Below are 12,319 nucleotides of genomic sequence, written 5' to 3' on the forward strand. Positions count from 1 at the left end.
AAACACTCCTGAAATTCATAAGGAACAATAAGCCCCCACGAATAGCTAAAGCAACTCTTGAGGAAAAAGGAAATGGGAGGAATCACCCTCCCTAACCTCAAACTCTACTACAAAGCAGTAATAATTAAAACAGCATGGTACTGGAACAAAGGCAGAGCCGCAGACCAATGGAACAGGGTTGAATACACTGACACCCCCCCAATACATGATCATCTAATCTTTGATAAGGGAGCAAGAAATGTGAAGTGAAGCAAGGAAAGCCTTTTTAACAAATTGTGCTGGCAAAACTGGATAGCTACGTGCAAAAAGAAAAATGGGCTCAGATCTCTACCTAACACCATGTCCAAAAGTAAGATCAAAATGGATTAAAGACCTCAACATCAGACTGGAATCCCTAAGGAACACTGAAGACAAGGTTGGCAAAACCCTCCACGACATTGAAGCTAATGGTATCTTCAAAGATGTCACGCCACTGGCCAAGCAAGCAAAAACAGAGATAGACAAAAGGGACTATCTTAAACTAAGAAGTTTCTGCACCTCAGAAGAAACAGTGACCAGAATACAAAGACAGCTACAGAATGGGAGAGGATATTCACCCAATACCCATCTAATAAGGGGTTGATAGCAAGGATATATAAAGCACTGGTTGAACTCCACAAGAAGAAAACATCCAACCCCATTAAAAAATGGGGCGACGAAATGAACAGAAACTTTCTCAAAGAAATCCAAATGGCTAAAAAGCACATGAGAAAATGCTCTACATGACTAATCAGGGAGATGCAGATCAAAACAACAATGAGATATCATCTCACACCACAGAGACTGGCCCACATCCAAAAGAACAAAAGCAACCTGTGTTGGCGCGGATGTGGTGAGAAAGGGACCCTCCTTCACTGCTGGTGGGAATGCCGACTAGTTCAGCCCTTTTGGAAAACAGTATGGACGACTCTCAAAAACTTAGAAATTGAGCTCCCCTTTGACCCAGCAATACCACTCCTGGGAATAAATCACAGAGAGGCACAGAAGCACAGTCTAAATGACATCTGCACCCCTGTTAGCAGGCACACAATCATTTTTTATATTGCTTGTTACAACAACATGGCTAATGGAAGTATCTGCACTGTAGCACTGTCCTCCTGTTGTTCATCGATTTGCTTGAGCAGGCACCAGTAACGTCTCCATTGTGAGACTTGTTACTGTTTTTGGTATATCAGACATGCCACGGGGAGCTTGCCAGGCTCTGCCGTGCAGGTGGGATACTCTTGGTAGCTTGCCAGGCTCTCCGAGAGGGGTGAGGGAATCGAACCCGGGTCGGCTGCATGCAAAGCAAACACCCTACCCGCTGTGCTATCACTCCAGCCCCTGGAATTATCAGGGGGGAAAAAACTTGAGTAAAAGAAAATTTGTGAAAATTGTTGTATCTCAGCATGGGTCACTAGAGTTGTCCGAGGGTTTACTAAGCTGTTAACTGCTAGTTGAACCTTCTGTGTTATTGTTCTGTTGCGGGGGCTGTCAAATTTGTGGAATTTGGAAGTGTTGTGTGGCTGCATCTGTGGCCACACACTCCAGGAACTGCAGGCCCTGTAGAAGTAGGCCAGTGAGTTTCCACGGCTTGGCTTGCATCTCTTCCGAGATTAGCTGTGAGACCATGAGGCTGGGCCATTGTTCCTATGTTTCTATGGCAGTCGCTGTGAGAGGTCCTATGCCTGTTCAAATGTGCTCCTTCAATGAAGAGGTATTGAGTGTCAGTATGTGCGGGACTCTGTCAGGGGCTAGGACTTCAGCAGAAAGGGAGTTGGGGTGTCAGCGAGGAGAGGTTTGGAGTAGCAGAAAGATTAGGAAAGACAGAAAGATTAACAGACAGATAGGAAGAGCCTCCCTGAGGAGGTCACATTTGAGGACAGTGACGGAGGAAGGGGGAACCATCAACTGTCTGAGGGAAGATGCTCTGAAGAAGAAGCATGTGCAAAGGCCCTGAAAGCATCACACTTAAGCCACTGCAAGAGGGCCAGTCGGGCTGGAAGTCGAGCAAGTGGGGACAAGATGGGAGAGAAGGAGCAGCATCGGGGCTGTGGCCTGAGGGGAAAGGGGGTTTCTGAGCAGATCCCTCTTATTTCATGCAGGTTCCCACTGTGTGAAGCAGGGTGTCTGGCAGAGGTGTCTGGCCACAACCCAGGCGGCTGGACAGTGGGGGGTGGCAAGTGGCTGATTCTAGCTGCACGGGGTGCTGGAGCCATAGAAGTGGGAGTCAGAGAGTGAGAGAAGGAAGGACCCCAGCACTGAGCACTGGGGGTAGAGTCACCCTTCACTGAACTGGAGGTCCTAGCCCTGTCCTAGCCCCTCTCCTGGGGCTCTCAGCGGGTGACCACCTGTCCCCAGTCACCAATGGGGAATTCTGAGGAGCCAGTTGGACGCAACGGGAGCGTGTGTGTGTATGTGTGTGTGTGTGTGTGTGTGTGTGTGTGTGTGTGTGGTGAGGGGTCAAGGGGTGCTGGAAGGGCTGAAGAGGCAGCGAGTTATGGGGAGGGGTTATGGAATTATGGGGAGTCATGAAGAATTATGGGGAGTTCTGAGCCTGTGGGGAGTTCTGAGGAGTTATAGGGGGTCGGGTACAGGTGAGGGGAGGTAGAGGCCCGTCCTGAGAACCCAGTGAGATTTGGACTCCGCCCTTGGCAAGTCAGCTGGGGACTCAGAACAGGAATGTGCGTGTGTGTGCACGTGTTGGGGGATGTGTGTAGGTGAGCATGTGTGTGCTTGGGAGTGTGTGTGCATGCATGCCTGTGTGTGGATGTGTGTATATATTTTTTAAATGGAGGAGTGCTGCTATTTATTCAGCCATTGGTTAAGCTGACTGAATTGGGCATGAACTTCACATTACTTTTTAAAAATTTTTAGAATTGGATATCCATGAGGTATTCCGTTACAAAGCTGTTCATAATTGAGTTCCACTCATACAGTGATCCAGCACCCGTCCCTCCACCAGTGTCCCCCATTTCCCCAACCAACCTCCCCCAACTCCCTCACCCCACCCCCAGCCTCCCTCGATGGGAGGCATTTCCCTTCCTGCTCTCGCTCTCCTTTTCATTCTGTGTATTCTGGTTTGCAATACAGGTGCTAAGAGGTCATAGTGTTTGTTCGGAGCATTCAGTATTTCTATCAGGATGGAGTAGCTTTTCAGTTGAGTGGCAGCTTTGGGGTGTGGATGTGATTGCTGAGGCTTGCGAAAGTACAGGGAGGTGAGGGAAGGCAGCCCATCCCAAACCTGAGAAAGCCTGGAGATTTGTCACGAAACCTGCATACCAGAACTTCTGGCAGATTCTATCTTGGTGAGGTCTGTCCTGAAACGGTGGAGTCAGGCCGGGGATCTGGTGGTGGTTTTGGATTATGGCAGCAAGCAGCTGCCAAGGGCTTTGCTTGGGTGGGCACAGGCCAACCCGCCCCCCTCCGACTTACCCCTGTCTGTTCAGCCATGCATGGGTCTGAGATTAACTGTGACTTTTGATCTCTTTCGAGATTTATCTGTGAGTCTCTGAAATAAGGCCAATAAATGGAGCTGGAGGTGGTTTGTTGGCGTGGCTCCCACATACCTAACTTTTGGCCGTTTAATTTCTTGGTAAACTTGGTCCCAAATTGGTGGAGTCTGGCCATAGGCACAGTGGCAATTTTGGGGTATTAGGAAGCCTGAAGTCACCATCAGGCTGCTGACACACTCGCCCGGCAGGTACAAGTTGACTGCTGGCGGCACCATGCCCCCGTGCACATGTTTGATCCCGTCACAGACTTTGCAAACCGCTCTCCATGTGCTCTGGTCCAGGAACATGGAGCAGCGGTGGGTCCCGGAGGTGGGGGCTGGTCACTAGCGGCCCCGCTGCCATTGCCGTGGGTGTTCCCGGGCACTCTAGGGACGGAATCTGAGAAGAGGCCCCTGGGAGAGATGGCAGGGCTCAGACTCAGAGCGTCTGGGTGGGGGGCCTGTGACTGCCTGAGGCCCCACTTCTTCTTGCCTGAAAACCCTTCTCTCTCCCCAGGTGAGACATGCCGCAGCTTCATTGACCTGGCCCCCGCGTCGGAGAAAGGTAGGCGTGGGCTCTGGGTTCTCCTGCTGGCCCCCCACCCCCACCTGATGCTGGGCTACCGAGCCCTGGGCTAATCTCCTTCAGAGTCCTGGGCTTCCTGCAAGGCCCAGCAGTGCCCACCCTGCCCAGGCCTGTCCCTGTCCCTCAGACAGCCCTGGAATGGGTGGGAGGGGGGATGGGGTTGTACCGCCCGGAACAGCTGGATGGCAGGCGTGGCTGCCAGACCCCACTTTTGCCCTTGGCCTCTGAGAACATCTGTCATGAGGGCTTGGGGCCTGAGAGTCGGGTGGGGAGACAGGCAGAGTTCACCTGGCAAACTTCTGGCACTAGCCTCAGGGGGCCCCTTAGATGCCCGACGTGCAGCTGCTCACACCCCCTTCTGGTGGGGCTGGTACAGGCACCAGCAGGGACAGGGCTGGGAACCCAGCGAGGGGCTGGCATAGCTAAGGGCATGGGGCAGGCAGTTGTGTGTACACGCATGAGCCTGTGTGCATGAATGTGACTGTGTGAGCCTTTGTGTATGTGTGCGCATGTGTGAGCCTGGCTGTATGCATGTGCATGTTTGACTGTGTGCACGTGTGAACCTGTGTGTGCACGTGTGAGTGCGTGAACCTGTGTGCATGAACGTGCATGTGTGAGTATTTGCATGTGTGAGGCTTTGTCTATGTTTGTGCACATGTGAGCCTGGATGTATGTGTGTGCATGTTTGAGTGTGTGCACGTGTGTGAACCTGTGTGCATGTGTGTGCACTGTGAGATCATGTGTACATGTGAGGGTCTATGAACCTGTGTGCATGTGTGAACATATGTGGCATTATGTGCACGTGTGAGTGTGAGCCTGTGTGCATATGTGTATGCATGCATGCACATGTGTGTATCCAAATGTACATCGTGTGTGTGTGTGTGTGTGTGTGCGTGCGCGCGTGTATGTCTCTCCGGCCTCTTGACAGCAGTCAGTCCTTTATTCCTATTGCTTTTATGAGGACCAAGGTTGAATCCTTGTTTTACTGGTCTCAGGATTTTACTTTGAAGGTTTGGCAGCCATGCTGAGGACCTTCTGGGTGTGTAAATAAAACTGTTTACGAGGGCTGTGGGGTTCCATATTCTTGCTGCCTCTCGGCACTGAGCTTTCCTGGGGGGTAGCAGCTTTAGCTGTGGGAGCCGATGCAGCCCCGGCCCCCGCAGAAAGGCAGTGCTTGGAGTACCTCTGCGTGCCAGGTGCACCCATACGCATGCTGGCCTTTCCTGGGGGTCTGGGCTGCCTCAGTGAGTGGCGTCCAGGGCCACACCTGGGGTCTGGGCCGGTATGAGCCCCTGGTGTCCCCCAGAGAGCTCTGACCAGCCTCTCCCTCTGGTGCTAACTGCCCTGCAATATCCGAGAGCCACCGCACTGTGAGAACTCACTATATGCTGGGCCGGGAGCCCCTCACAGAGGAGAAAGTGGGCAGCAGCATTGGTCACAGTTAGGAAGATAGATCTGAGCTTGAATGGGTTGTTTCTCTTGGTGGGGTGGGGTAGGTCACACCCATCAGTGCTTAGGGCTGACTCCTGGCTCTGTGCTCAGGGATCACTCCTGGTGGGCACTGGGGGCCCATAAGTGGTGCTGGGGCTTGAATCTGGGTCAGCTGTGTGCAAGGCCAGCAGCTTAACCGCCTGTACTATCTCTTCAGTGCTCTCATTCACTTTTAAATTTTGGCTACACCTGGCAGTGCCCCGAGGCCACTCCAGTGATGTTTAGGGGTCCATGAGGTGCTGGGGATTGAACCCAGGCCCCCCGCGTGCAGCTCATTGAACTGGCTCTTAAAGGCCTGCTGAAGAGTGAGGCTTTCCAAAACGGCGTGTGTGCGCATACATGTGGTTTTCCAGTGAAGGGTGCATGCGTGAGGAGATGCCGCAGTGAGAACATGTGTGTACATATGTGTGCAGTGAGACCGTGCTGCAGCCTGTCAGTCCTGTGTGTGTAGACGCGTGTGGATGGGGGCTGGTGGGATGTGGGTGTGGAGGCATTTACAGCCCCTGGGGGTCTGTGCTCATGTGCTCATATGTGACAATTCACAGACATGTTTCTAATATGGACACTTGTGGATGGGTGTGCAAGTGTGAGCAGATGTGCTTTATGATCAAAGGCACGTGTGCATGTGAGCACATGTGCCGCTCAGCGTGGGTGTGCTCATGTATGTGTGAGCAAGGGCACATCTGTGTCTCGGCAGAGATATATCCATGAATGCATGAGCATGTGTGAATGCACACACGAGCATCCATGCAGGCATGTGGGTATGTAAATGTATATGCATGTGATCATAGTACATCATGTATGTGTGAGCATGGATGTATACAGGTGAGCTTACGTGTGTGTACACAGGGGTGCGCATCTATGTGAGCACATGTGATTGTACGCATGTGAGTGTGGGTTGTGCATGTGAGAACATGATTGCATGTATGAACATGGGTGTGTGCACGTGTGAGCATGGGTGTAGGCATGTGTGTGCGCGTATGAACATGGGTGCGTGAATGTGTGCGCACATGTGAACATGGGTTATGCACACATGAGCATCCCTCTATGGGTGTGTGAGTTTTGTACATGTGAGCGTGGGTTTGTGTGTGTGAGCATGTGTGTGCGGGTGCTTGTGTGCGTGTGTGCATGTATGAACACGGGTGTGTGCGTGTGTGAGCATGCGTGTGTGCTCGTTGGCACTCCCTTTCTTCGTTGCCAAGGCGTCGTTCTCCGTGGCCCCACCTCCGCCCTCCCTCCACCTGGGACCCTCCCTTGCCCTCCTGTCGCCTCTCGGGGCCCGGCTCGCGGCTGACCCTGAGCACCGCTTGCCCCTTGCTTGCATGCTCTCGGCAGACTGTAGCGTTTTGCCCCGACCTGCGTTTTCTCAGTGGCCCGAGCGTTCCCCCCTGTCTCCCGGGGGCCTATACGTTTCCACGAGCTGAAGCCACGTCTGTTTCTCATTGGGAGTCTGGTCACCGTCTCTAACTGCTTCCCTCCTTCCGTGTTTTGCTCCCTGACTGCAGCCAGAATGACCTTTTCCGAGCATAAATCCTCTCCCGTGACGGCCTCACTTAAAGCCTCCCCTTGGCTCCCATCTCGAGGCCCAAGTCCGCCTCCCCCGCCGTCTCACGGGCTGTGGGTCCGGCCCTGGGGTCTCATTTCCCGTGCCCTCCCTGCCCTCGCTGCTTCCCGCGGGTGCCCCGGCTCTTGGCGCTCAGCCCTGCCCGCGACTCCCCACACACTGGCCCTGTGCCCTTGCGTGGATTTCTGTAGGAGGCCCGCCCCTGCCAGGCCCGCTCAGGTGTCTACCCGGCTCTCGCTCCGCCCCCCACATACATCCCTGCTGATTGCCCCAAACACGCTCCGAGCGCCAGCTGCGAGGGCGGGCGGAGAGGGAGTCTGTGCCAGGCTCGAAGTCGCCCCGCAGCCCTGGCCCAGCTGTGGGGAGCAGCGCCAGTTCTCGACCAGGCATGCTCGTGACGGACTTGTGGTTACCCCGAAATGTGGACTCCGGGAGGGAAAGCCTCTCGTCAGCCCGGCCCGAGCTGCTTCTTCGGAGCACGGGTAGCGAAGCCATCCTTGAAGCTGGATGAGAGTAGACAGAGCCTGGCTCCACGGTGCGAGGTGCCGGCTGGACAGACGAAGGGAGGCTGGGAAACGCACACGCTCGCTGCCAGCCACAGATGGCTTCTGGTCAATGCACAGAGCCCGCCTTCAGCCCTGAATTCTTCCGTCATGTAGAGATCGTTGCTCTTCGCCCACCCAGAGCTGGGCAACCCAGCTAGACTCCACTGCCCTGGTGGCTCCCAGGGTCCTGCCTGAACAGCAGTTGCTGGTGCTGTATCTTTCTCCCCCTGAGTCCACAGTCAGGATTGGAGGGTCACTGCCCAGGCGGCCCAGGAGCCTTGGGCTGCCTCAGCTGCCCAGCAGGCGTGGAGCAAAGGGGGAATAAACCCCAGATGCTCAGCAGCCTTTGACCTTCTCGTCCGGAAGAGCAGGACAACAGCAGTGACCAGCAGAGCCACCGGGGATGGGGTGGGTGTGGGTGCAGCGTGGGGCTCTTCTCTGTCCCCCCACCCGGGTGCAGCTCTCAGCACCCAGCAACCTACTTGGGGCCAAATCCTCCCGGCAAACAGCTGGGCTGGCCGGACGCCCTTCAAGCCCCGTGCCGGCCAGCCCCATCTGCCAGGGTGCGGGGAGACTGTCCATCTTCCCACCTGGGGGGTTTCACCGTTTGTTTGCTCAGACCTCTGGCTTGACTTGGGTTTGGCTGCTGGAGGCCGGTTCGGTTCCGGACACTGAGGGCTTGTTCTGGGGCCCTGTAGGAAGGATGGGAATGCCCGGGGCTACAGTCAGCACGGGTTTCATCCTGTCTTTGGTCTTGACCCGTGAACACCCCAAAGCAGGCTGTGTGGCCGAGTGTCCGTCATCGGCAGGGTCAGAGGTGGGCTTCTGGGGAAACTGGGGAGATGGAGCGACTGTCTGTGGTGGGACTCGAACGCAGCTGCTCGCTCCTGGGCTATAGCCCTCCGGGGGGCTCCGTGGCTGGGTGCAGACAGGGCCAGCCATTGGCCGTGGCAGGCCACGAGCATTCCACTCACTGCTGAGCAGTATGACAGTGTGATCCCCAGGGCTCCCTTTTAAAACCTTCCCTGGAGAGATCATTTATTTTTCTTCTTCTTCTGTTTTATTTTCATTTCATTTAATCAACCTTTTTGGCTACTTGGGGCAGTTCCCAGGACTGGTCCAGGGATCCCTGCCAGAGGGACTTGGGGCACCGGATTCGTCATGTGCCAGACAAGCTCCACTGGACTTTCATTGTGGTATCATTGCTTCGTGACTCCTCACTGTCCCCTGCACCGAAGCACGGGAGAGAAGTTCTTTCTGTGTGTGAGTCAGAGGGGCGAGGACTGGGGGTCTCTGTCCCAGGTTAGGAGGGACACAAAGGGGTGTGGAGGAAGGAAGGAAGGAGCAGACATGTGTCATGGCCCCGGGGACCCATCTAGGCAGGGATGCTGGATCGGGGCCGGAAGTCGTGGCCGCCTCCCCCTCCCGGGGGAAGCTGCATCTCCCGCCCTGCCTCCCTGCGAGCTGGGACACCTGCCAGCGATCTTCAGAACACAGTCTCCGAAGGGGGCTCGCCATCTCGGGGTGCGTAACCCGCTGGGGCTTGGCAGCCACCATCCTGCATCTGGCAGGGGTCACCTCTCCCGGGGGTCCCTCTACCAGGCCCTGATGGTTTTCTCACCTCCCGGTTCCCCCGCTGGCCATCGATTTACAATTCCGCTGCTCACTTAATTTATTTAGTGCTTTCTATTGATTCATGTCATGGAGACGAGACGCACGTGGACGGGAACAGGTTGGGCGGGGAAGGGAGAGGGAACAATTCCAGGCATGCTGCGCTGGCCCCAGGGCTGAGAAGGGCCCGCCTGCTGCTGGACACCCCTTCCGGGCTGTCCTTCACCCTGGCTGTGTGGGGGCTCCCCACGCGCCCCCACAAGCTTGTCCCCAGTGGTGCCACACTCCTCGCTCTGTGTCCCAGACCCTCGAACACCTGTGGTCGCCTGGAGGCACCCTCACGCCAATGAGGCCGCCACACGGGGCCAGACAGCTCACAGGCCCCTGCTCCGTCCCGCCGGTCACCCTGGGCAGCAGGAGATGACCCTTGCAATCCTGGCTGGCCTGGGCACAGACAGGTGGGCCCGTGGCCCCAGCTCCCCCGAGAGGGAGGTGTGGTGGCGGAGATTCTGGAACCTTCCTCAACAGTTCTTGCCCTGTTCAGCAGACTCGCTCTGGCATGTGGCTGCCTTGGTTTCAGTGATGGGCTGCAGTGACCTTAGTTCACGGACTTCAGGCGGGGGCTCAGCTGGGCGGTGTGCCAGGGGCTGGGACACGGAGGAGAATCACCCACAGATCCTTCTAGAAGGAGGCCAGGAGACAGTCACATCTGTGTACGAGGGTGGAGGGGAACGATGGAAGCACAGATGGGGGTGTGGAGAGGGGAGGACGAAGGGCTGTGGGGGGTGGGGGCATTCCTGGCAGGGGTGAGCACAGGCGTCCTTACTGCCCCGGAAGTGGCAGATTTGACGTCTCCTCAGTGACTCCCAAGTCCCACACAGGCTGAGCCCAGAGAGGTGGAGCGCCTTGTCCAAGGTCACACAGCAAGTTGAGATTTGGATCCCTGCCGAGCTCCGGAGGTCTCTCCAGCAGCCCTGCCCATTCCCACCTCCTCCCTCCTCCTCCCTCTCCCTCCCTCTCCCATTTCATTTCCCCATCCCCGCTCTGTGCTCAAGAGCAAGTTCTGCCACTTTCATTTTGGAATTTCTGGATCCCTCTAATTATGTGCTCTTATTAGAGGTGATTAAATCCCTCTGCCTCACGGAGGACTGCTCCCGCAGATCACAACATCTAATAATTGCTTTAGTTGCTCTAATTCCAATTATTCAAGATTATCTTTCCAGGTAATTAGGTGTCTGGGTACCCTCGCTCACGAGTTCGCCGGGAGAGTGCGGTATTAACCCCAGACGGTGGCTGGCTTTCATGTTTCGTAATGGGAAACAGTTTCTCCGTGGCGAGAGGACTGTTCAGTGTAAACAGTGGTAATTTAAATTTCGAAATGGCCCCGTGGTCTTATCTTGCTTTGATGTGAGAAATTACCTTGAACACTTCAATCCCGCCCTCCCTCGGCCTGTCTGCCTGGGGGTCTCGGCCGTGAGGGCCACGGTGGGGGGGGTCTGAGGCTGGTCCTCACCCCTCCCGGGAAAGCCTTTCAACTGGCTCCTCCCTCCTGGGTCCCCGAGATGAGCCACTTTACCCCTGGGGAATCTGGAGCCGCTGTTCATGGGGCCCCTGCCCTGCGCTGGCCGGAAAGGTCTCTTGTGGCAGTTTGGCAGACGGCTGCGCGGGGGCCGATGTGAGAGGAGCAGGCTGTCTGTGGGAGCGAGGCTGGGACGCAGACCGGGCACGTTCCGCTGCATCCCTGAGCAGTCACAGCGCCCGGCCAGGCTCGGAGCCTTCTCCGGAGATCAGCTGGACCCCTCGGGGGTGATGTAGAGGGACCCACACAGATTTCCGATGTGCACTTCGACGGGTTTCACGAAACGGGCACATCCACGTCACCAGACCCCTGTCGCAGGAGCAGGTGAGCCTCGGGATTCAGTCACAACCCCAGGTACTGGGGGCTTCAGGGCTGGGGGAGGGCAGAGTGTGACTGTCCCGGCCTTGGCTGCATTGGAGCCTGGTTCCTGAGGGCCTCTGCCTCACACTCCCTTGCCGTCGGGGTTTGGGCTCTGCTCGGTCCGTTATTCCTCAGCCCCGACATTACATCCCTGAGGGCAGCTCCTTTAGCTTCGATCCGAGCTGTGGTTTTAGGGGTGCCACGTGTTTTCTTCAATTTTTGAGACACACCCAGCAGTGCTCAGGGTTGGCTCCTGGCTCTGTACTCAGGAATCCCCCCTGGTGGTCTTGGGGGAACCACATGAGGTGCCTGGGATCCAACCCAGGGCATCTGCACACAAGGCAAACACCCCAAGTCTTTTTTAAAAAATTTTTATTAGTGAAACACCATGAGGTACAGTTGTAGACTTACAGATTTTTGTGCTTGGGTTTCAGTTATACAGTGATCGAGTGCCCATCCCTCCACCAGGGCCCATTCTCCACCACCACGGATTCCAGTATCCCTCCCACCCCCATCCCTCCCATCCCACCCCGTCTTTTGGGTGCTGACCCCACCAAGTCTTATTGCTCCAGACCCCAACATGCTTTAAGGGCCACCGTAACACCCAAAGTGTGTTTCTACTGCACACCCAGCATCCCTTATGGTCCCCTGAGCACCTCCAGGAGTAATTCTTGAGTGCAGAGCCAGGAGTAACCCCTGAGCATTGCGGGGTGTGGCCCCTAAACAGTGTATTTCTTCTGAGACTCACAATATGATGAGGTCACAGCATGTAACAGGGAGGGAAACTGAGGCTCAGGGAGCTTTGATCACCTGCCCAAGCCCTTGGTGGAGGAAAAGGCAGGGCTGGGGGTGGGAGGGGAGCAGGCTAGGGGCCGTGGAGTGTCTCTTCCTGGTCCCCCTTCCTGCTTTTTTTAAAATTTTTTATTTTATAAAGTTGTTCATAATATTTGATTACATTTAATATTCAGACACCAATCCCATCACCATTACACCTTCCCGTCACCATATTTCGGATGTTTCCATCCTGAACCCCAATCCCTGCCCCAAAGCAGAACCGAAATAACATAGTATT

The 12,319-nt window shown here is 55.5% G+C and overlaps 1 protein-coding gene across 1 annotated transcript in view; it reads left to right on the plus strand.

The window, feature by feature from the left end:
* Nucleotides 1-12,319, plus strand: part of GSG1L (GSG1 like) — a 157,550-nt gene that overhangs the window by 49,092 nt on the left and 96,139 nt on the right. Inside the window, exon 2 of the mRNA XM_056138858.1 lies at nucleotides 4,029-4,076. Within this exon, the coding sequence (XP_055994833.1) occupies nucleotides 4,029-4,076 (48 nt within the window). The remainder of the gene's footprint in view (nucleotides 1-4,028; nucleotides 4,077-12,319) is intronic.

The sequence above is a fragment of the Sorex fumeus genome, unplaced genomic scaffold, assembly GCF_029834395.1.
Source record: "Sorex fumeus unplaced genomic scaffold, SorFum_2.1 ptg000130l, whole genome shotgun sequence".
In the NCBI taxonomy this organism is placed as follows: Eukaryota; Metazoa; Chordata; class Mammalia; order Eulipotyphla; family Soricidae; genus Sorex; species Sorex fumeus.